The sequence below is a fragment of the Rhipicephalus sanguineus genome, chromosome 11 (genome assembly GCF_013339695.2).
Source record: "Rhipicephalus sanguineus isolate Rsan-2018 chromosome 11, BIME_Rsan_1.4, whole genome shotgun sequence".
NCBI classification, from domain to species: domain Eukaryota; kingdom Metazoa; phylum Arthropoda; class Arachnida; order Ixodida; family Ixodidae; genus Rhipicephalus; species Rhipicephalus sanguineus.
In genome coordinates this window covers 32,969,707-32,991,313 of record NC_051186.1, presented here as the reverse complement: position 1 = coordinate 32,991,313, position 21,607 = coordinate 32,969,707, and the positions used below count along the sequence as shown (strand labels likewise).

At 49.2% G+C, this 21,607-nt stretch overlaps 2 protein-coding genes across 2 annotated transcripts in view; one reads left to right on the top strand and one right to left on the bottom strand.

Moving 5' to 3' along the window:
- Positions 1-21,607, top strand: part of LOC119374927 (uncharacterized) — a 150,438-nt gene that overhangs the window by 108,228 nt on the left and 20,603 nt on the right. The gene's annotated exons all lie outside the window — the stretch shown is intronic.
- LOC119373502 (uncharacterized) lies at positions 17,231-18,737 on the bottom strand. Its single transcript, XM_037643549.2, has 2 exons — positions 18,535-18,737; positions 17,231-17,567 (listed from the first exon to the last, which is right to left on the bottom strand). Exons 1-2 carry the CDS (start codon positions 18,718-18,720, stop codon positions 17,250-17,252), a joined length of 504 nt encoding a protein of 167 aa, XP_037499477.1. The 5' UTR covers positions 18,721-18,737; the 3' UTR covers positions 17,231-17,249.

Here is a 21,607-nt window from a genome sequence, read left to right as displayed (position 1 = left end):
ACTAGTCCACTTGAATATATCACTTAGCTAACACAGAGTTGCTTCAGCCGGGGCTCGTAGTAAGCGAGCAGATACCGTAGCTAGCCAAGCAAGTTATCAAATCGTAGCCACATGAATTAGGTCAGAAATCATAGTGCACATTATTACGCACCGTTACAGACAGAAAGTAGTAAAGGCCCAGGAAAACCCAACTCCCTGACCCCGCCCCTGTCTACGCCAATGTTCCACAAGCGCCATCGAATCGCGTATGCGCGGCATTGTGTGTTAACTCACGGCATTAACGGAGAGGGCGATGGCGAGGATGTATGGGCGTTTGTCTTCCCAGAGGGCTTTGCGGACGACGGCGTCGTTCCAGGCAGAGCGTAAGCACCAGGAGTAGGAGTACGATCCCGTATCTTGGGCCCCCTCCATCACCTCAGCCGCATTCCGAGTGCTGTCCTTTCCTTCTCTCTCTTCGCCATCTTGCTCTTGGAGCAGCAGTTCCTTCAGTGTGTCGCCGTCGTGTTGCAGGCAGACCCATTGCTCGTCGGGCTCAGGCTGCATGGTGTCTGCCTGTCGGAGGTCAGATGACGCCATGACCTGTGCTTCCCGACTCCCTTGGGGACTCCGGGACCTTCCGGGTGGGCTGCGGTGATCTATGGCGGCCCCGTCTTAACCGGCGGAGCAGCGAGCTCCGAGGCTGGATCGCCCACTTTTGATCAGGTTGATAATGATGATTCTAACAGTGATACATAAAGCATGGATCTCTAGGTAAGTAGTGAGGATATGTTTTATACTAAGCATACCAAGAGAGGAAGTGGGCCGAGAATCGGGCAACAGAAAATTTATGACAACAATATGTTCTAGAAATGATAGCCTAAAAGCTAAATTAATATATATAGAAAATTAACGGGCGTGTCAAAGACGCGAGCAAACACAGGAGGTAGCAAACGGGCGTGCATGGACGCGAGCAAACACAGGAGGTAGCAAACGGGCCCGCATGGTAATCAGTTTCACCCAAATGATGGAACAAACAATAGAAAGAAAAAGAACACGGCAATCGTGATCACCAATACTCTAGGCCGAGTTAATGGAAATTATTCTAGCATTACGCAAACCCCCAACATATCTTTCTTCAGAAGTCGTATTGAACGACTCTATGTACGTTTACACCGCTTTGACAGCGCCAAAGCTGCCTAACAGAACTTTATGCATGTATGCTCAATTATATACGTTTTGTACGTCTGGTTCGGGTGTCAGGCCACACAGGATTAACATTAAATGAAGCGGTGGACGCTCTGGCGGCCGCATCAATTAAAGACTCAGTCCTGAACGTTCTAAAATGCTCTTCCCATGATACTATTCAACGATTTCCAAAATTTTTTACTCAAGAGGAAGATACGAAATCTTTTGTCCTAAGCGGTGCAGATTTTCGGCACCTTAAGTTTCCGTGGCATATCACATGGTGTAGCACTAGGCAATATAAAGTTAGTTACATTAAGAGAACTGCGTTGCAGAATGCTATCATTAAATTTTTATTTTCACGCGTCTGCTTTCACTCCTTCCCTTTAGTGATATTATTGTATAATATTATATTTCTTGGGCTTTAAATTATATTACTGTAATCAGGCGGGAACCATAAAGCACTTCTGCACAGAATGTCGCAGATATGAAAATCAATGGCAAAGATTTATGAGAACTGCTTTTCTAAAACTTGGGCTTCGGCTTTCTGTATTGGTATTACTCTACCAAGGCGGGCCATCGGTAGAGTGGCCTACTACAACAGGGACAACATATAGACGCCATATTTAATTTTATAAAGGAACCAATGAAACTGGTGATGAGGATGATGCTCCTGGGATGATTGGCACCTACTCGCTCATGGGGATCGGCCGCCACGCTAATATTATGTGTCGTTCTTGTTCTTCTTGGTCTTCTTCTTATCATTATTTTTCATTTATTTATTGATTTTTTCGCAACCAACTAGTCAAAAGAAATTTAACTGTTATTCACATTCCATACAGAAACGGAAATCACCACTATAATATTTTCATTTGTCTACAGATTATCTTGCCAGCATATTTCCCTTTTTACAGTTTCGGCGACCACACGGTTGAGCCGTACCACCAAGAGCATAGCCAACCAACCTGGACGTGGGTCATCATTCTTCAAGGCACGAAGATTGGGATTCAGGTGTTTGCGCGCACTTATGTATATTGCAGCGTAAGCTGTTGTAAGCTCAGAACAACAGCCGTTACTCGTGGCGACGTCGTCCGCCGCCTCCGCGGAGGTCCAACGTCTCCGCGAGTCCAGGCGGATGATTCAATGAGTCCACGGCAGCGCTGCTGGTCCACGGTGAACAAAGTGTGACGGTACTAATTTTGGAAGTTGCAGAAGAGTTCACAGCTAGGCTAGCGTTGTAGTATTTAGAAAATGCTTTAAGGTGGATTTAAGCATTATTGTCTAAATCTGTGGTGCCTCAGTCATGTTTCACGTTTTAGCGCCCAAAGACCAAGGATGAAAAGCGACAGACACAGCGCTGTCGCTCTTCGTCCTTCATTTGTGCGTTGATGTGACCGAGGAGGGGTTGACGCTGACACCCAGGCTCCGGCGAAGAAGAGATATTGCGACGCTTCTTACGTACAAGTAGAATACACGTTTTAATCTTGAACAGGCTAAGATTGAACGCAATTTCCCATGTGCTATCAGTTGTAAACGAAAATATCTCACTGCGGTCGCGTGATTTCATGTGTGTGTATATATGACCGATCCTGAAAATAAAATTTTCGTTGTTGAAAGTTAGCGCTTGTGTTCGTCTTGTACCTCTTCTTTGTCCGTGTGTCTTCCCGTGCTATGCTACTAGCCTGTTCAAGTTGCATAGGCTGTTACTCCAAACCAGTTTATAGACCTGGCGTGGCTCTGTGGTAGAATACCTAATTGCCACGCAGAATGCTTGGGTTCGATTCCTGCTGGGATCCCAATTTTTATTCTTTCCCTTCGCCGGGTCAACGCTTCCGATGTCAATTTTTCTTAACACTCTCGCATTTAAAGTACCAATGTCTGTTCTCGCCGTTCTTGGGTTGATATAAACTGTCAATTACCTGTGGCGCATACTCATACACCGCGGACCGTGGTAAACGGGTATGTGCCACACGTGTCTGGAGGAAAGGGTTTGACGGCGTACTCGACAGGACTTTCAAGTTATTCATGTCATGACCCGACAGTCATATTCCTCAAATCCTCTTACCCTCCCATGCCAATTTTGGTCTACGCCAAGTTAAGGAGGCGATCATGAGAGCACCCAGACGTAGGTGGCTAGATAGATAGATAGATAGATAGATAGATAGATAGAAGCGCTCAAAGTGCCAAAGGTTCGCTAAGAAATCCTTCGCATTTAATATATAGTGATGATGATATGCTTGGCAAGTAAGGAAGGGGGCCGAAAATCAGGCTGCTCGAGATTTATGACAAGGATCTAGTCAAGAAATGGTGGTGGAAAAACTTAAATTAATATAAAAGGTTGAATGCACGGACATGATAAAAACGCGTGACGCTAACAGATGAAATAGTATTGAAGGAGTTGTAAACATCGGCAATATAACGCGGTACATGTTTTACTTCTTATGTAACCCTCCCCTTATGTAATAAATACCCCGACAGGGTTCTTTTAGGGAAAATATATTTTGACAATCAGTTTCACCAAAATGAATATGGAACAAAGAATAGGGAGGAAAATGACGTGGTAACCTTGATTGCCAATATCCCCGGCTGAATTTATCGCAATTACTCTAGCATTACACGAACCCCCAATATGAATTCATTCAGTAGTTACATCGATTGATTCCCAGTTCGTCTGCACTGTGTTGACAGTACATATGGTGAGGCAAGAAATGGAACATAAAATAAACGCCTCCGCCTTTGCCACCAAGGTATAAAAGGCTTAAACGAATTAAAATAGAATGAATAGGGTATGTGCTACCTCTACGTCGTGTAACGTCACGTAAGTAGTCCCGCAACAAAAAATCATGCAACATCACGTAACAAGTGGTCACGTAACATGTTCCCGCCGAAAGCGCGTAACAGCTAATCGGGTGGCATGTTCCCGCTTAAAACCACGTAGTAGCTCGTCCTCTCACTAAAATCCCGTAACATCACGTAACATCTAGTCATATGATTGAAATCAGGTAACGTCACGTAATATCTAGTCACTTGGCTAAAGCCTCGTAACATGACGTAACAACTAGTCATGTGACTCAAGAACGTGTAGCGTCTAGTCATTTAAAACCACGTAACATCACGTAACAACTAATCATGTGACTAAAGAACGTGTAGCGTCTAGTCATTTGACAAAAACCACGTAACATCACGTCACAACTAGTCGCGGGACTAAAGATCACGTAACATCACGCAACAACTATTCACGTGACCAAAACCACGTAACGTCACGTAACAGCTAGTCACGGGACTGAATGCACATCAAGTAACAGCTCACCACGTGACATGTTCCCGCCAGAACCAAGTAACAGGTGCGTAGTGTGGAGAACCGGCCGAAACCGAAGAATAGCCAAGCCTAGCCATACTTCGTACTATTAGCAAAAGCTTCAGCATTACTAGCAAAAACTGAGAGGCTAGGTCGACCACTAGCTCCGCTGTTGGTTCCAGCCTTGCGTCACTAGTGCAAGGAGCGCGCAACCTTTCTTTTTTTTTTTTAGCAGCTGAACTGTTTATGCTAGGAAAAAGTCTGTCAATTGCGAACAAAAATGATCCCGGTCATAAATCGGCACGCGCTCTTTTCGTCCTCTTTTTCCTTTTGGTGAACATACTGCTGCACTCCCACAACGCGTGCGCCGATTTGGTCAGTGTGGGACGCAAGAGAGAGAGAGAGAGAGAAATAAAATGAATGGGGAAGTGGGAGTAGAGAGAGAGAGAAAGCAAAGAAAGAAAGAAAGAGCGAGGAATACAAAGAAATAGAGAAGAAACCTATAAATAGAAATAAACAGCCAAAAAAAGATAAAAAAGAAGAATAGGGGAAGATAGAAAGAGAAAATTAAAGAGAAGCAAAAGGCAGGTCACCCAACTCCCCACTTCCTTCAGGCTTGTCTCCACTACTGCGAAGCTTCCTTTTTATTTATTTTATTTGTTATTTTATTTTATTCGCAACAAACGTTTAATTCACCGCCAGAATGTGTGGCGATACGTTTCATCGCACAGACCTGAAGTTGGACGAGCCATGTCTTGTAAACACCAATGGGATAATTTTTTCGTGCAGGCGTTTCGTTGGCGTACTGAGGCAATGCGCAAGCTGTCTGCTCTGAAGCTGGCGACAAGCGCAGCTTGCGCTTCGGCGACTGATGGGTTTCCCTCTCTTCGCAAGTCCGACAACAATACGAGTCCAGGTGGATGATCGGAGGGATCCGGGCCACCGCTTCATCTTCAACTTGTGGCGATACCAGGTTTGAAGGTTGAAGTAGATCGGGCAGCTGGGTTAGTGTCGTAGAAGTTGAGGGGGGGGGGGGTAATATAATTTTTTAGAACTTGATATCACCTCAGTCATTTAGTCAAATATCACGCTTTGCTACCAATTCTTAATAATGCCTCAGAATTGTCCAAACTTCCCCGATGACGTCTGCTGCCTAAGCGTGACCGCTCGGGAAAGCTGCGCACAAAGAATGAGCGAAAAGATTTTTAAAAATCACAGTTTTGCCGCAACGTAGAAGCAATGAATGCCATAGCAACTAATTGAAATGTCACACAAAGAAAAGCTAGCAGTTCACTCCTTCAGCAAACACTGCTGCTGCAGCGAGCAAAGTGACCTTCGTGCGATCTATGGCTTCAGCGCAAACTCCCCGATGAAATCGCAACACGTATGAGCCCTCTCTTGAACACTCCTAAACAGATGAGCGCGCGGGCGACCACGCCGTGTAGGCCAAAGCACAGGGCCGGAGCTCGGCGCGCGGCCTCATCCGGCGAAAAAAGGGCGGGGCGACGCCCTTTGAAGCGCGCCCTTTGGCCCTTTGCGCCATCTTGCGGGTGATAGTGAACAGGCCTCTGCCACGCTGAAGCACCTCGGAGATGTGCGTGACAGCTACGATAAATGGAGTAGATAAATAGCTCGCTGTTAGCGTGTTGGAGGATGTATGCGTTGTGACCGAGAGGTCTAACGCGTCGCGCCGCGGAGCGACGGGCTGCAGGTTCAAATCCCCAGTCTCGTGCTACAGAAGAGGTTTCTGAACTATTTTTCTTTGTGGGTTATCTACATACATATACATGTACGGAACGGCGGCGCCAACGGCGACGGCAAAAACCTGCCGAGTATGCCCGCATAAATGCTATCGCAATAAAATCCTGGTCTTCTGCGTGCCGAAACCACGATATTATTATAAGGCACGCAGTTGTGGTTGACTCCGGATTAAGGCTGCTCCGTTGGATTTTGACACGCCATTGTAGCTTAGCAAGAACGGCATCCCAGTGCTAAGCTCGATAACGCGGGTTCGATTCCCGTCGAACCCGCATTCGACGGGAATCGAGCGCGAAATCCAAGAACACCATGTACTTAAATCAAGGAGCACGTTAATGAATCCGAGAGGTTCAAAGTTAATATGGAGTCCAACACTGCCTCATAGTCACATAAATCTTGTGGCACGCAATACATCTACAAATTACTATTATTTTTAGCTGGAATTGATTAACGTGCATCTGAATCTACGAATACTTGCGTTTTCGAATTCCGCTGCTGTCAAATGGTGGCCGCCGTGGCGGGGAATGACATCGGGAGCTTAGCAGTGCAACCTTTCGGCTCTACGCTGCCTTGGTGTGCGAGTCAAACCTTAATAATTGTAGCTATAAAATTCGCATTCTCTGTCCATTGATACCTCAAAACGTTGTTTCTTTTATTGTAGACTTTAAGCGCGAAATAATTTAAGAGATGTAAAGAGGACCAATTTTTCGATGAGTATAAAAACAGTTTTCAATAATTATTATCTGGGGTTTTATGTCCCCAAACGACGCTACGATTATGAGGGACGCCATAGTGAAGGGCTCCGCAAATTTCGACCATCCGCTGTTCTTTAACGTTCACTGATATCGCACAGTACACGGGCCTCTAGCATTTAGCCTCCATCTAAATGCGGCCGGCGCGGCCAGGATCGAACCCGTGACCTTCGGATCAGCAGCAGAGCACCATAAGCACTGTTCCACAAGGGCGGACAGTTTTTAACTATACAACTGAGCAGAAAGATCCGTAGTTATATAGTGCCGGGCATAGGATGCACTATATGAAGCAGTGTAAAATTTAGAAACTTTCCTATAAAAGTGGTACAAAAAGAAAAATACTATAACATTACTCTTGAATAACAAGCTTGTAGTTTACGTGAGAGTTAAAGCCCTTACTCGCATAAAATCAGCACTACATACCATTGGCTAACTGTTGGCTTGTATTGGCCATCAACTCTCACGCAAAGTAATCAACTAATGCAATAAGGTCGAAGTATGGGTCAGTTGTTACATGACTCTGAGGCAAAAACCAGTCAAAGATCAACTAACGCTTGTGTGATGTAATGCATCTGCCTCAGTCCAATAACTGCTTCGCACACTACGACACTTTTCCTCTTTCGGAAATGCGTACAAGTCGGCTCACCTCGATTCGGGGATACGAGGGAGAGGATCAAGAAAAGCACGCTTCCGCATATGTAGGTGATCATCCACTTCAACATATGGCGGTGCTGTATCGGTCCTTCCAAGGTTCCTGGATTCGTCCACGGAACAGCGCCTCGTCTCCTGGCCTCCAACATCTCTTTGGAGAGGCGGCAATAAGCACGAAAGCTGGCTCTGATATCGGCCCCCATGAGGAAGACCAGCCAAACGGTCAGCGCCATTGCTCCTGTAAGTGCTTCCACCCTCGCCACGTCCGCGAGCAGCTGCAGGGGCAACACTAAATTCTCCTGTCGTCGTGCCTCCTGAAAAAACTGAGAGCGAGAGCGTGCAATGGTAACCTTGAGCGCCAGGTAAGGTACATACTATAATGTGCTACGACCAAAGAGGTTTTCAAGCTTCTATAGTCGATTACAACGTAAGAATAAATACAAGCCATCTCTGTCCCACCCACAGAATACTTGGGTGGCTGTGAACATACTTGTTCCATCCAATCACATTTGTTCATTTCGGTAACGTCAAGCACTTTATGCGTGTTTAAAATGGTTTGCGGACCCATGCAGACACATGCTCTTGTCACTAGTGTTAAGCCGAAAAGTCAAACGTCCTGGCAAATTTCGTCAGGCATATTCTGACATCACAGCTTAGCCAAAGGTCACACTTGGGAGGAATGCGAGTAAATCTCACCGTGATTGCGGCACCCATGTGGTCAGCACACGAATGGACAACACTCCACAGGATCCATGCTTTCGTCACCAGTAGCTCTAGCAGCAGTTGTTCCACTTCCGGATTCCTCAGAGCGCTTGCCTTCACCGCCGCCAGCGAGAGAAATCGCGTGGCGCAGGAAGATGCGGCAGCGTACAGAATCACCATCGTGCAGTGTCTTAGACAGGTCAGCACAAACTGCACACTCTTACATTCGGCCAGTGACACCAGTGCTGTGAGCAGACTCAGGACCTGCGAGCAAGATGGCCAAACAGGTAAAATGTGGTTGTCAACTCAAACAATAGATTGGCATGGAATAAGGGCAGCGTTGCTGTTATTAAAGCGGATAGTCAGTGTTAGCCAACCTGATCCAACATTCAGCCAAGACTACAGTGAGTTACAGCCTTAAAATAATTATAAGCTCCGCCCACAGCCGTCGCAGTGCCACACAGACAGAATTTACACAGTTGCCCTATCCAGTCGCATTTGCTAATTTCCATGACGGGAAGGGCCTTTCGCGTATTTCAGGTATAGGGATTTTCCTGCAGAGAAACATGTTAGTGTCGCTGGTTTTCACTTGAAAGTTCGAACTTCCTGCCAAATTGCAGCAAATTGCGGCGCCACCGTTCAGCCAAACATAGTATTTTAGGTACAAACGACAAACATTTCATTCTTAGTATGCATAGCATTTACGTTAGCAGGCAAAAAGTACTCAAGCCGTGAACGGAAACCACTTAGCACCACGACTCTCTGGCACAGTTCAATGGCAGGAAGGTAGGTAATTTTCCTATAAAGATACATGCTAATGTCTCTGGTCATGGTCAGGAATTGGGGACGTTGACGTAGCTGAGGAAGCTGCCACCAGATGCCACTACAGAAGCTAAAATTGCGCGCGCGCTGCTTTCACCAGTGGCGAGGCGGAGTTATTGAGGCATTGAAGCACCCTCTTCGTCTCGCTCTCCCGCACACACTCCCCAGCATTGCATTCAAAAACTTTGTCAGCACCACGAGCTGTTCCGACACACCCCGATACAATACAGGAACAGATGTGGGCATTAGAAACAACAAGAATAAAGCGACAAAAACGACCGAGGAAGTTACATGGCTTCAGCTACACAATAAAGTAGCATATCAGTTGAAAGAGCGCTTCTCAGACGGTCTAAAACCGGGAGTCGTTTTTGAAACACCTTCTCTGAGCTTTGCAATCTAAGTTGAAAGAGGCCAAAATGGGTCCGAATTGAGGCAGCTCTTATGGGCTGTGTGGTAAAATCTTCAAATGGCCTTGGAAGGTAGGCGCTTTGTGGCATGTTATTAGAATTACGCCTAAAATGTGCTAATGGTTCCCTGTTATCTGAAACCGAGAGCCGTTTTCAATGTCATAATTCGTTGGTGAGATATGATTTTTTGTGTACTTCTCATTCAGTTACGGTGGGGCGCCCGACCGCCGCCGAAAGATGGCGCGGCATGTTTATGTCCCTTAGAATCACTGTATATGCTACCTTTAGGTAGCAGAGTAGCGCATAGGTCCGCCGAGCAACCACAGCTATGCGGTGAAGTCGCACTCCATTTTTGCAGGCGACGTGCCTACCGCGTCGCCGATAAACATGTCTGGCGTGTCGAAGGCCAGCGATAAACATTGGCTGTCGATGACTAGTGTTAATTGAGTGAGCTGTAGCGGCGGCGTCGAGAAATACAAAAATTGGCCCGAGCGTCAGCTTCTCCGCAATGCATGGTTGCTAGCGGCGTTTGGAAAGCAGATGCGCAACTCTGCTACCTAAAGGTAGCATATACAGTAATTCTAATGTCCCGAAATCCTGGGGATGTTTCACTTGACGTCCCGGACTTCGATAACCGCGGAACGATTAGCCGCCATTTCCGGTTAGCCACCATTTCTCAGAACGGACAGCCACCATTTCCAAAACTAGCCAATTTTGGCTTCCACTTGGAAGCTAGGAAGCTTGAAGATGAGGAGGAGACGTTGAGGTGAAGAAAGGACCATTTCTGCAGCCCTAGTTCTGAGCAAGGCTAAACGTAATTGAAGTTAGCGAGTAAATACAGTTCCTAGCTAAGGAAGGTCTCAAATTACATCAAATTGAATTGGGTTAAAAATTACAGTTACCATGACCATGTCTCATTAGAGAAAGAAGCTGAAAGAGGCCTAGGAAGCCACTGTCATCAACAAAACCGCGGTACTCGCTTGCAAATCCACAAATAGCAGGTTCGTAAACGCTATGAAAGTGTTTGTCACCGCGCATCTTCCCTTCTACCTAGCCCGGTCATCGCAGGTGCGCGAGATGCCCGTGTGGTTTCGTCCATTGGCGGCCGTATTCTGCAAGTAATTTCCGACGGGTGCAAGTGCTGGCCGAGCCGACATAGCTTGTGGTAGGCACTGTTACCTACCCACGTTCCCAGAGTTAGAAGCAGCCTTTCTAAAGTTTTGCCGAAGCATTATAGGACCCCTAAACCACCCAGAGGTCGAAATTTAGTTGTGGTGTTACAAATGTGTACCAGTCTTCAACGAACACGTAGCGGCGATAATTTTTTTGAAACGCTGCCGTAATAGCGGAGTTACACGCGTGCAGTGATCCAAAAGCTGCCCTCGTTTGCTTCACTCTTTCCTTCGCTATGCTCCGTTCGTGGGCTCGTCTCTTCTCCTCGCCGTGCGAGGAGGAAGAGCGGCGAACGCGCTTGCATGTGAGCAGAGAAACAGGTTATTTTTGCTGCTGGCATGACCAGACGCGAGTGTTGACGGCCCGGAGAAGACAAAGTATGGGCACTGTGCATACGTTAGGAGCCGCCACAGTCGCGCGCTGCCTCCAGCGCCAAAGCGGCCACGGCAGCAGATTTGGCGGGATGGGGAGGCAGACGACACAGGCGGCGGCAAGCCACTGCGCCGTGTTTTGGTGCTTCGCTTGAAGCGTTCTCTTTCCCGTTTGCTTCCAAAAGACGTCAAATTGTTATCAGCTGTCAGAGAACGTAGCGTTAGCGCATGTGCTTCTTTTCGCCAGACCTCGTGTATCCTCAGGCGAACGCGGCAACATAAAATGCATTAACTGGGGGAAGACAACGGAGGTGACGAGCCCGCTGAGCGAAACTGCGCACGTGTAACGCGGGCCGGCTCACTCACTAGACAATCACAGCTTATCACCCTCGAGCTAACGCGGCAGCGAACTCAGCGGCAGCTTGAAACCGGCAATACCAGCAATTGCACTGTCACGGCCGCTGAATGAAAAAAAAAAACGCTTTCCATCGAACGGCCATGGCACTGCATTCGCTGCGCCGACTTATTCAGTGCAGCCGAGTTCGTCGTCGCGGCTTGTGTTTTGCTGTCATGGCACTGCAAAGCGTGCCAATTATTATTACGTTTGGATTCAGAGAGCTACGTGATATAGATAGTTTCTTCCGAGGAGCTAACCTGAAGAAGGGCAGGGAACTCCTCTAAGCGGGTCACGTTCACGGCGTCGTGGAAGAGGTGTTGCTCGGCAGATCAACAATCACGGGCAAATGCAACCCCAGAAAAAAAAACAATCTATTTACAAAACTCACTTTTGTCGTCGAACGAGTGCGATCCACCGTTCACGCCGATTCCGTTCATATTCTCTAAATGGAAACCGGTAAAAACGCGTGCCCAGAGAATTCCTGTAGGGGTTATTGCACCCAACAACGCAGCGATTATTCCTGGAGTTCGGTATTCCTACGAACAGCGGAACCGGCACAAAACGAACTGCCCGCGAAAATACCTCGCGCTGTCGCAGCGGGAGCGTGGAGCGAGCAGGGGTGCAATCGCGGAGCGATGTTGTATGCTATATTATTCTTATCGTCCACCACATGCGGCTAACTGATCGCGTTGATAACGCGGACGTACCGTCGCTCTGGTCACTAGCCAAGCGCGAGAAGCACGGAAAGTGTAGTCATCGTAAAAGGCATAGTGTGTGTGTGTGTGTGTGTGTGTGTGTGTGTGTGTGTGTGTGTGTGTGTGTGTGTGTGTGTGTGTGTGTGTGTGTGTGTGTGTGTGTGCGCGTGCGTGTGTGTGTGTGTGTGTGTGTGCGTGCGTGCGCGTGCGCGTGTGTGTGTGTGTGTGTGTGTGTGTGTGTGTGTGTGTGTGTGTGTGTGTGTGTGTGTGTGTGTGTGTGTGTGTGTGCGCGTGTGCCCGCAGCACTGATGCGTTCACATTCTGAACTTGATGCGCGCGTTTACTGGAAACGTTAAAAAACTATCGCAGGTGGTTTAGGGGCCCTTTCAAGCGATAAGCGACGCGAAGAAGGTGGCTATATCTGTGCTTGATGGTGAGCCATCTACTACATTGCTGTAACGCAGCCAGAAATACGGAGCCGCAGAGAGGATCATTATACAACCTACAGTGTTTTCATACGTGAAAAAACCCAAAAACACTAGCGCAAAAGAAAGACGGAAAAACACGACGGCGCGCTACCAACAACTGACATTTTATTCTGCGCTATGTGCTATCGAATCTACCTTCCTCTCTGCCCGTCATGCCTTCCTCGCTAAAGCGAATAGACCACGCAAAGTGTTTTTACACCTGTGCTCGCGTCTTCTTCATGCCACACTGGTTAAGTAAACAGTGCTCGGTGTTAATTCGAGAGATGCGTTCGGGTTTGTCTGAGCGCGAGCGGAGCAGCATGCTTCTTAATTTAACAAACGAAAATCTACTGTGACGTATATGCCACAGTTAAGTCTACGGCCCCTACTTCCTTTATTTGTCTAATGTACTACTACTTCTCTTCATGACAGTCGGGTGAAACTGCGTCTATTGTTACGCATGTGTGCGTAGAAGAGACAGGTCGTCGAACAAGCAACAACCAACGTTTCGACGATAATACCGGTGTCACACGGGAGCTTTTGATCGCGATCAGGGCCGATCCGGGTTAGGCTCGATCCTGGTCCGGTGCTGCTACACTGTCTCATTTAATCGCGGTTAGGCTTCGTGATCGCGATTTGGCTGACGTCTGCGCCACACTCGATCCGGGTTGAGCTGTACCGTGTAGGAGCGACAAATCTGTTCATGGTAATCAAGAAGTCCGAACCGGATCGGCACTTATCGCGATCAAAAGTGCTCGCGTGACACCGGTATAAAACTTGTCATCGCGATGATGAAGCAAGGATCCCCTCGTCAAAACATCGTCTCCAGCGACATTTCTTGTTCGGCGACGTAACTTCAAACCTACATCTTGCCCTGAACGTCAGTCTTGTTTGTACATAGTGTGATTTACAAAGGTGGGTGGCCAGCGTATCCACGCTCCACAGGCGCAACCAGATCGCGTATATGTCAACTTCTGTGTTAAACTCACGGCATACCCGCAAATGGCGGTGATGATGTCGCATATGGACGCGTATCATCCCAGACGGCTCCATTTGGCTGCTTTTTACGTCCTTTGCTTAAGTTGGCTATCTTTTACTAGCTTCTTTTTTTTTTCATTTCATGGCTAATTTTTGTGTTTTCGACCTGGCACCCTGCCTGTCTGTCGCGTTGAAAACAACATCATACTGTAGAAACGTTTGCTCTGGATTCACTCGTTACTCGACGACATCTCTTCGCTTCAGACCTCCATCTCGCCCTGAACATTACTCTTCTATGCACATGCATACTATTCAAAAGGGGGATAGCCAAGGCATGTACATTGTACAGGCGCAACCAGACCGCGTATGCGTCAATTAGTGCGTCAACTCACCGTATACACGGAAAGGGCGGCGATGAGGACGTATGGACGCCTGTCATCCCAGAGGGCGTTGCGAACGGAAACATCGTTCCACGCTGAACGACATCCCCAGAAGAACTTTTCCGTATCTTCAGAGCTGTCCTGTCGGTCGGTCGCATTCTGAATGCTTTCTTTCTCGCCCCTCTCGTCGCCATATTGCTCATTGAGCAACAGTTCCTTCAATGTGTCGCCGTCGGGTTGCAGGCACACCCATTGCTCGTCGGCCGCAGAATTCACGGTCTCCGACTGCCGGTGGTTTGACATGGCCATGACCTGGGCTTCCCGTCTCCTTAGGGGACTCCGGGACTTGCCAGTTGCGCTGCTTTGTCGCTCCCGGAAGGGACCGGCATTCTATGGCGGCTCCTCGCCGCCGACTGAGCTACGGACTGCGATGCTGGATCGCCGGTTTCATTCGCGTTGATGATGATGATGGTCATCTGCATACTTCACTTGAGGCACCGTTCCTCAGTTATCTGGTGATGATGATCCGTTTTACATGTCGCGTGCCCATTAAGCAAGATTGACCAGTAATCGGGACTCTAAAGGTTAAGACATCGATGTACCACTGTAATGAACGCAAAACCAAAATTTAAATAAGACATTCAATGTATGAACACGCTAAAAAATCCCAGCAGCCAAGCTAACAGATGGAAGAGCATCCAGAGGGTAATAGAGCAAACGGGATGGGGAAGCAGATATGCATAGAGACTAATTTCACCGAAGGAACGAGGAATATTTGCAAGGAAAAAAAAGTAGCTACAGATATGATCACATTAATCATTAAAGCTCCGCCCACAAGAAGTCGTTGTTCACCCAATACTTGTGCCTTTTGCGATTTAGGACTAGTTCCCCGAGAGCCGCCGCTGCTGCAAGTTCTCCTCCGCCGTCACGTCACAGAACCGAGCGAACGTAACTAATTGGTGCATTAACACGGATTCCATTGACTCGGAAAGCGTGTATCTGCCGCTCGATCGTTTTTTTTTTTTTAGTTATAAGCGACTTACGGCACCTTGCCAGAGTTAGGATATGCTCACCGCAAGAGCGTCCCACTTGGCGCGGATACCTTTTGAGATTTCCCGTTTGGGTGCGTACAGATCCTGGGAGAACGGAAAACGAGGCGAGTCAGGATAGGCCTTGCGGGTTCGGTTCTGCTCGCTGAACATCACTCATGGGAAGGTCGTCACGTCAAAACTTATTTCGAAGGAATCTCTCCCGCCACCCAAGAGAACAGACTTTTGGGCTAGTTCGTTTGTTACGTTCTTATTGGGAGCCATAGCGCTAAAAAGACGGAGGCCAAGGAAGAGGACAGGACGTGCGCTACTCACAATTGAATTTTTATTTCTGAAACACGTTGTATTTATACTACAGATGAAGACAGCAGAAAGACTTACCAAAACAGCAAGCCTGCATCGTTCAGACACGCAATTTTTTTTGTGTGTGCTACAAGTAATCGAAAGGGCTCTCACACAGTTGACATCTTCTCTAGCAATCAAACTGGCCTCGACAATCTCGCGCGTATTCTTAGGCCTCGTGCGCTCAGTTGATGGCGCCACCACTCTCCGAGTGTGCATCGCCAATGCGGCCACTTCGCACATTTTGTCCCTGTTCCCTTCCCGGCACGTAGCTCGAAGTTTTGTGCCGTGAACGTCGTTGCGTGAAAACGGCAACGCAAAACGAGTCACGCTTGCTTTTTTGCGGCTACGGACGAATAGGAAATGCTCACGAATACTTCAAACGAAGTAGTTCGCTTCGGGGTGGCGACTTGTACGCCGCTAATCACGTTTGCTGCGTGCGAGAGCTCCAAAGTGCCAGCAGAAATATTAAGAAAATTCGTCGCACAAGTGAAGAGCGTGGAGTACGACGTGCATTTAGAGGCGAGTAAACTTTTTTCCTTGGCATACGATAGAAAATACTTTTTATCGGCTGCCCCGCGTGTCGCTTCTCCTATGACCGACGCGCATTAGCAGAAAGCTGGGATAGTTGAAATGACATATTAGCAAAGATAAAAAGATAGAGACCGCATCCAGTGCCCGTCTCTTAGTTTTCCACTGCTGTTAGTACGTCGAGCACTTTGCGGTGTTATATTTTTGAACATGCGCAACTGTGTTTTTCATCTAGGTCGTCCCATCATAAAGTCAATCCTGAGGCCCCGCAGCCCGACCGTCGTGCACAAAGTGGGCACTGCAGAGCAGCAGAGGACTGTTTTGCGTCGCAATGGTTGCCACAAATCTCCGTTCGGGCTAACAATAACTAAAGGAACAAGGGAACCAACAATGTGTTAATATTACCTGGAGCAGTATCGTAGCCAGAATTTTTTTTTCGGTGGGGTTTCAACCATACTTTATGTATGTTCGTCCGTGCGTTTGTATGTGTCCGTGTATACATACACATGAAAAATTAAAAACAATTCCGGAGGTGGGTGGGGGGAGGGGGAAGGGCTTGAACCTTCCTGGCTACGCCAGTGACTTGGATAGCAAGCGAAAGAAACCATGCGAAGACAGGGCGCGTTTGCTTATCGGGTGCGCCGAACGGCTGCGATCCAATGTTATCGCCGAGCAGCCTCGTACGACTTCCATGGAAAACGATAACATTGCGCCTCCGACAGTTTCCCGGCCGTGTTCTTGTAGCTCTTATGACATCCGAACTCGCAAGAGCAGATCGAAGTCGACTGTTCTTAGTCGCGGCTTTCATGTCCGGGGTCGTGGTAGCGGTGATCACGCGGCCTCGCAGTGTGGCGAGAGTGAGGCTCGGTAGGAAGGGCAGGGCTGCATGGGCTGCGAGGGCGGAGGATGTCGAGGGGTGAACCTTCGAGAAACGCGCCAAGATGGGGTGACAGTGAGGCGCTGGGGAGTGTAAAATAGCGTGTCAGTGGTAGTGTTCAGGAGTTTGCGCTTTCAAGATGGCGAACATTTCTCATTCTCCTGATGAAGAAACCGCCCGACGTGAGCGTCAGCGAGAGCTGACGCGAGAACGGGCATGTCGTCGCCGAGCCAACCGCGATGTTCGCGCAAGGGAGGCCGAAGCTAAGCGCCAACGAAGGGAAGACTTGAAAAACATAGAAGTACGATATAGCCTGATTAATGACGGGCATAAGATTCGCTGCTTCGACAGTGTTCGCGAAGTGGAGCTGGCTGGATTTTTTTTTATTGCTCTAGGTATCATCCATGCCACTAGGTCAGTGAGGTGTCCATCATTTCATCATCCCAGCAACCAGCCGCAGGGGGGAGAGAGAGCGCGGATGAGGATGGGCTCAGCCGGCGTCGCCTTTCCGTGCACGATCCATCGCAGCGCCGCCGCTGTACAGAGGGCGTCCGTTCGAGCGGCTCTCCCGTCCAGCTGGAGCTGCCTGCTGTACGCGAAGATGTGCCAGGCGGAGACGACGCCGGTGTACATCGACATTAGCATCTTGACGGCCACCCACGCCGCACTACCCAGAGCGAACGCCCAGGCGCACGTGGCGAACGCGTAGAGGCGAACGAAGTGCTCCAGGGACTGCCCCCGCAATTCCTGGATCATCTGAAAGACAGAGAAACGAAAGGCATCGTCATCATCAGCGTAGTATTATGGTGAAAGCCTTAGATGCTTCATCAAGTGCGAAAATTGACCGGGCGGCGTCCCGCCGCGCTCGCGTCCACCCAAATGACGCAAGAAATCATCGCCTGATGACGTCACCATATAACGTCATCACGAAATCACAATTCACCAAATTTGGTGACGTAAGCATACGACATTGTCGCTTGGTCAAAGGCGGGCCGATCGCGGAGTCAGTGCAAGACCATTAGGGGTGCAGAAAGCTTGCAATGACTCCGATCCTGGAGGCAGCGAAAAACCACGGCGCAGAAAGCTTTCGGAAAGTGGCGGCGGGCTATCACTACATCGACTAAGAAGAAAACCAAGAAGACGGCTTTCGCTTTCGGGTCGTCTTAGGCGAAATCGTAAGGGACCCTGCGAGTTTTGCGACAGCAATTATATGGACACTACGGGCCCATTGTTGCCGCAGCCATCGCGTGAGGTCCCGTATAAAGCACGAGGGCGGTAACATCGTCCCTAGCGTCGTATGTTCGTTGTGCGAGTGACAGCGTGAGAGGGCAGCCGACGATCGCGGCTAAAGCGAAGAACAAATGCGCCGACCGTGTTCCGTCGCGTGAAAGGACCATGGGATGTACCTGAGGTGGGCTTCGTGGCTCCGGCATGTTCCCGAAGTGCGTAAGCATACCAGGAGGAAATGCGCACAAAGCGGTTATTTGGCCAAACAGGCCGTTTGCGTTGATTAACGTATAGCGAGGACGAAATAGACGCGTCAGGCCGACTGTCGATGACAGAAAAGGGCAAGTGGGCGGGCAGCTTCACGAAGAGCTTCTGTGGGAAAGCAAGATGCAGGACGTCAAAGCAGTTCATTTCCTTCGTCCCCGCTACAATCAACCGTCTCCTACACCTACTGGCCCTCTGTTATCGAAACGGGCATTGTCAAACCTGAACGCACCTGTATCAGTTGACCTTGACCTGACGAGGCAATCTCGTACACGAAGGAGTCGAGTGTGTTGCTGTTCGTGCTGCTACCGGGCGCTTGGCACCAGGCGGGAAGCATGCAGTCTTTTGGGTCCCGCCTGCGCGGCAGGCAGACGAGGTACTTGTTGCAGCTGTCGTAGGTCGAGAGCCACGCCGTCATAGCGAAGCGCACGAGCAGCTCCTGCGGGGAGAACCAGCGGGCAACACAAAGTTACAGTTTTGCCGCAATGACGAAGCAGTGAATACGATAGCAACGAATTGGAATGTTATACGAAGAAGATGCACGCCTTCCTTCTAAAAAATATTACACCATCTCCCGCTAAAGGGGAACATGAGGCGATGCGAAGCAGCGTTTCGGCATGTCGAGCCCGCGTTTCATCCGTAGCAGTTTCCCGCCGACGTTGCCGTTTGCGCTGGGCTTCCCTAGCCCGGAGCTCGGGGTCCGCTTGCCGACGTTTACGTTGCGCTTCGGCGCGTCGAGCCTTCCGCTGCTCCGCTATCTTGGCAGGCGTAAGGTATTACTATTGTAGAGAAGCCTTGGGACATGGTAATGGGTTGGTAACAAAAATAGTGGTGCTGCCCTGAGTGACTCGCACGGTCGCAAAAGGTACCAGCAACCCTTTCCTAGTGCAGACGCCATCCCTCGGCCCCGACTGCAGCCCACCATGCAGTCATTTCAGCAGCCGACCCGTCAATCACGTACTGCGACATGGGCGGGACCTACCCCGGCGAACCGATGGCGCACCCCCGACAACCGGCCCATCTGCTTTGCTTGCGGTTACGCCGGTCACGTGGCACGTTATTGTCAACGCGTGCAGCCGCCTCGAGTCGCGTCACCTGTCACCAGCCAGTCAAGCCGTGCATTCTACGACCCACTAGAAGGCGCTGGAGAGGGTAACCCATTACCATGTCTCCATCTATGTCTCCATTACCATCTCCAACGTCTGCGGCATGTTTTGACACGTTTGAGCAACGCCGGCCTCCAACTGAATCTGAAGAAGTGCCGATTTGCGGCACGGCGGCTGACAATCCTCGGCTACGTCGTGTCCAAAGACGGAATCCTTCCCGATCCGGCCAAGCTTCGGGCCGTGGCCGAATTTCCCAAACCTACGTCCGTCAAAGAACTGCGCAGTTTCGTCGGACTGTGTTCATACTTTCGACGCTTCATACGAAACTTTGCCACCATCATATCGCCGCTGACGAAGCTCCTTGCAAGTAACGGACCCCTAAATTCGTGGTCGTCGGAGTGTGACGACGCGTTCGCAAAGCTCCGTCGTTTGTTGACGTCTCCTCCCATACTACGCCACTACGATCCTACGGCCCCAACGGAGGTACACACGGACGCCAGCGGTGTAGGCCTCGGCGCTGTCCTTGCGCAACGCAAACCAGGGTTCCCCGAATATGTCGTGGCATACGCAAGCCGTACGCTTACCAGAGCCGAGACCATAGAGTTTCATACAATAACCTAGAGAGGAAACTGGCGCTGCGATCGTTCAACCACCATGGGAATGATGGGAAGTACAGGCTTCGGATTGGATAGCGTTAGCTAGCGAACTGTCTACGGATCTTCTTCTACAGTTTCAGTTTCGTTGTTCGCGAGGCCTGGGTAGTGGGGTGCGTTTCAAAGCACTCAAGCAGCGCCTTTGTTGTTCAAAGAGGCTGAAAACCGCTAGATTTCTTAATTTCCTGGAACGCTGCAGCTTTACAGGTTGTATTTGACAGTTTTAGCAAAGCATCATGCACTCACCGCTGCGCACAGATGTAGCGTTCCATGTCAGTGCAGCAGACTGCATCGCGTTCACGTTTGTTTGATAAGCGCGTCTTACCAAAACACGTTCAAATCAGCTTCAAAACGACGGCGAAGCTAAGTAGACGCACCGTCGCGCTCCTCTGACTTCACTTCACAACAAAACGAGAGAAGCGTTGGAGGCAGACCACTTCAACAGACGCACCTGGCATCGCAGCAGACGATACGTTAAGTGCTTCTCACTCAATACAGTACTGTTATTTCTATAAATAGATAATGCGTACTTTCGACGGAAAAACAAGCGTGTTTGTTTTAAGTGTTGTAAAGAAAATAATTCATTATATTGTGATGCCAAATCTGGAACGCAAATGCCGAGCAATGCATACCCTGGTGGTCAAATTTGTCCACGTTTCAGTTATATCTCACGGTCGCGCAAACTTTTTGCAATAAGTTTTACGTGCAAAAGAATGAAGCAAGTTTTAATTGGAAATAACTTCATATCGCTTTGTTTTACATTCGGCAAACAAGCGTCGCGAATCTCAAGAACCTAATCCATCCGAAGCAAATCCGAAGCCTGTACTTCCCATCATTCCCATGGTGGTTGAAGCGCCGCTCAAAGAGTCCGCGTAGACACTAGCGCCAGATTCCACTCTAGGTATTATTGTAAGAAACTCTATGGCCGAGACCAATTACTCAGTCACGGAAAAAGAGTGCCTGGCGATCATATGGGCCCTTACAAAGTTTCGACCTTATTTGTATGGTCGCCCATTTGATGTCATCACCGACCATCATGCACTATGCTGGCTGTCGTCATTGAAGGATCCCTCAGGCCGTCTCGCCCGCTGGGCACTTCGCCTGCAGGACTACGACATCCGCGTGCTGTACCGCAACGGACGACAGCATGCTGACGCCGACGCCCTCTCGCGCTCTCCCTTGCCTGACGACAATGCCCCCTGCTCAGTATCTCACATAACTGTTGCTTCAATCAGCGTTCACACCATCGCTACCGAACAGCGCAAGGATAAATGGATCGCCTCGCTGATCGACTTGCTCACTGATCCGACGGCAACACCATCCACTCGCGCGTTGCGTCGTCAAGCCCACCATTTTGCCGTTCGTGACGACCTCCTGCACCGACGCAATTACAACGCCGACGGCCGCCAGTGGCTACTAGTGATACCCCGCAGTCTGCGTTCTGATATATGCGAGGCCTTCCACTCTGACCCGCAATGCGCGCACTCTGGGGTATCCAAAACTTACCACCGCATTCGACAATGATACTTCTGGCGTGGGATGTACC

What these genes read in the sequence shown, in the direction of transcription:
- LOC119373502 (XM_037643549.2), bottom strand. Translation starts at nt 18,720, where the DNA reads ATGACGGCGTGGCTCTCGACCTACGACAGCTGCAACAAGTACCTCGTC. An exon ending in GTCAAGGTCAACTGATACAG is followed by an intron (nt 17,568 to 18,534) that starts GTGCGTTCAGGT and finishes TCTGTCTTTCAG; the next exon opens with ATGATCCAGGAATTGCGGGG.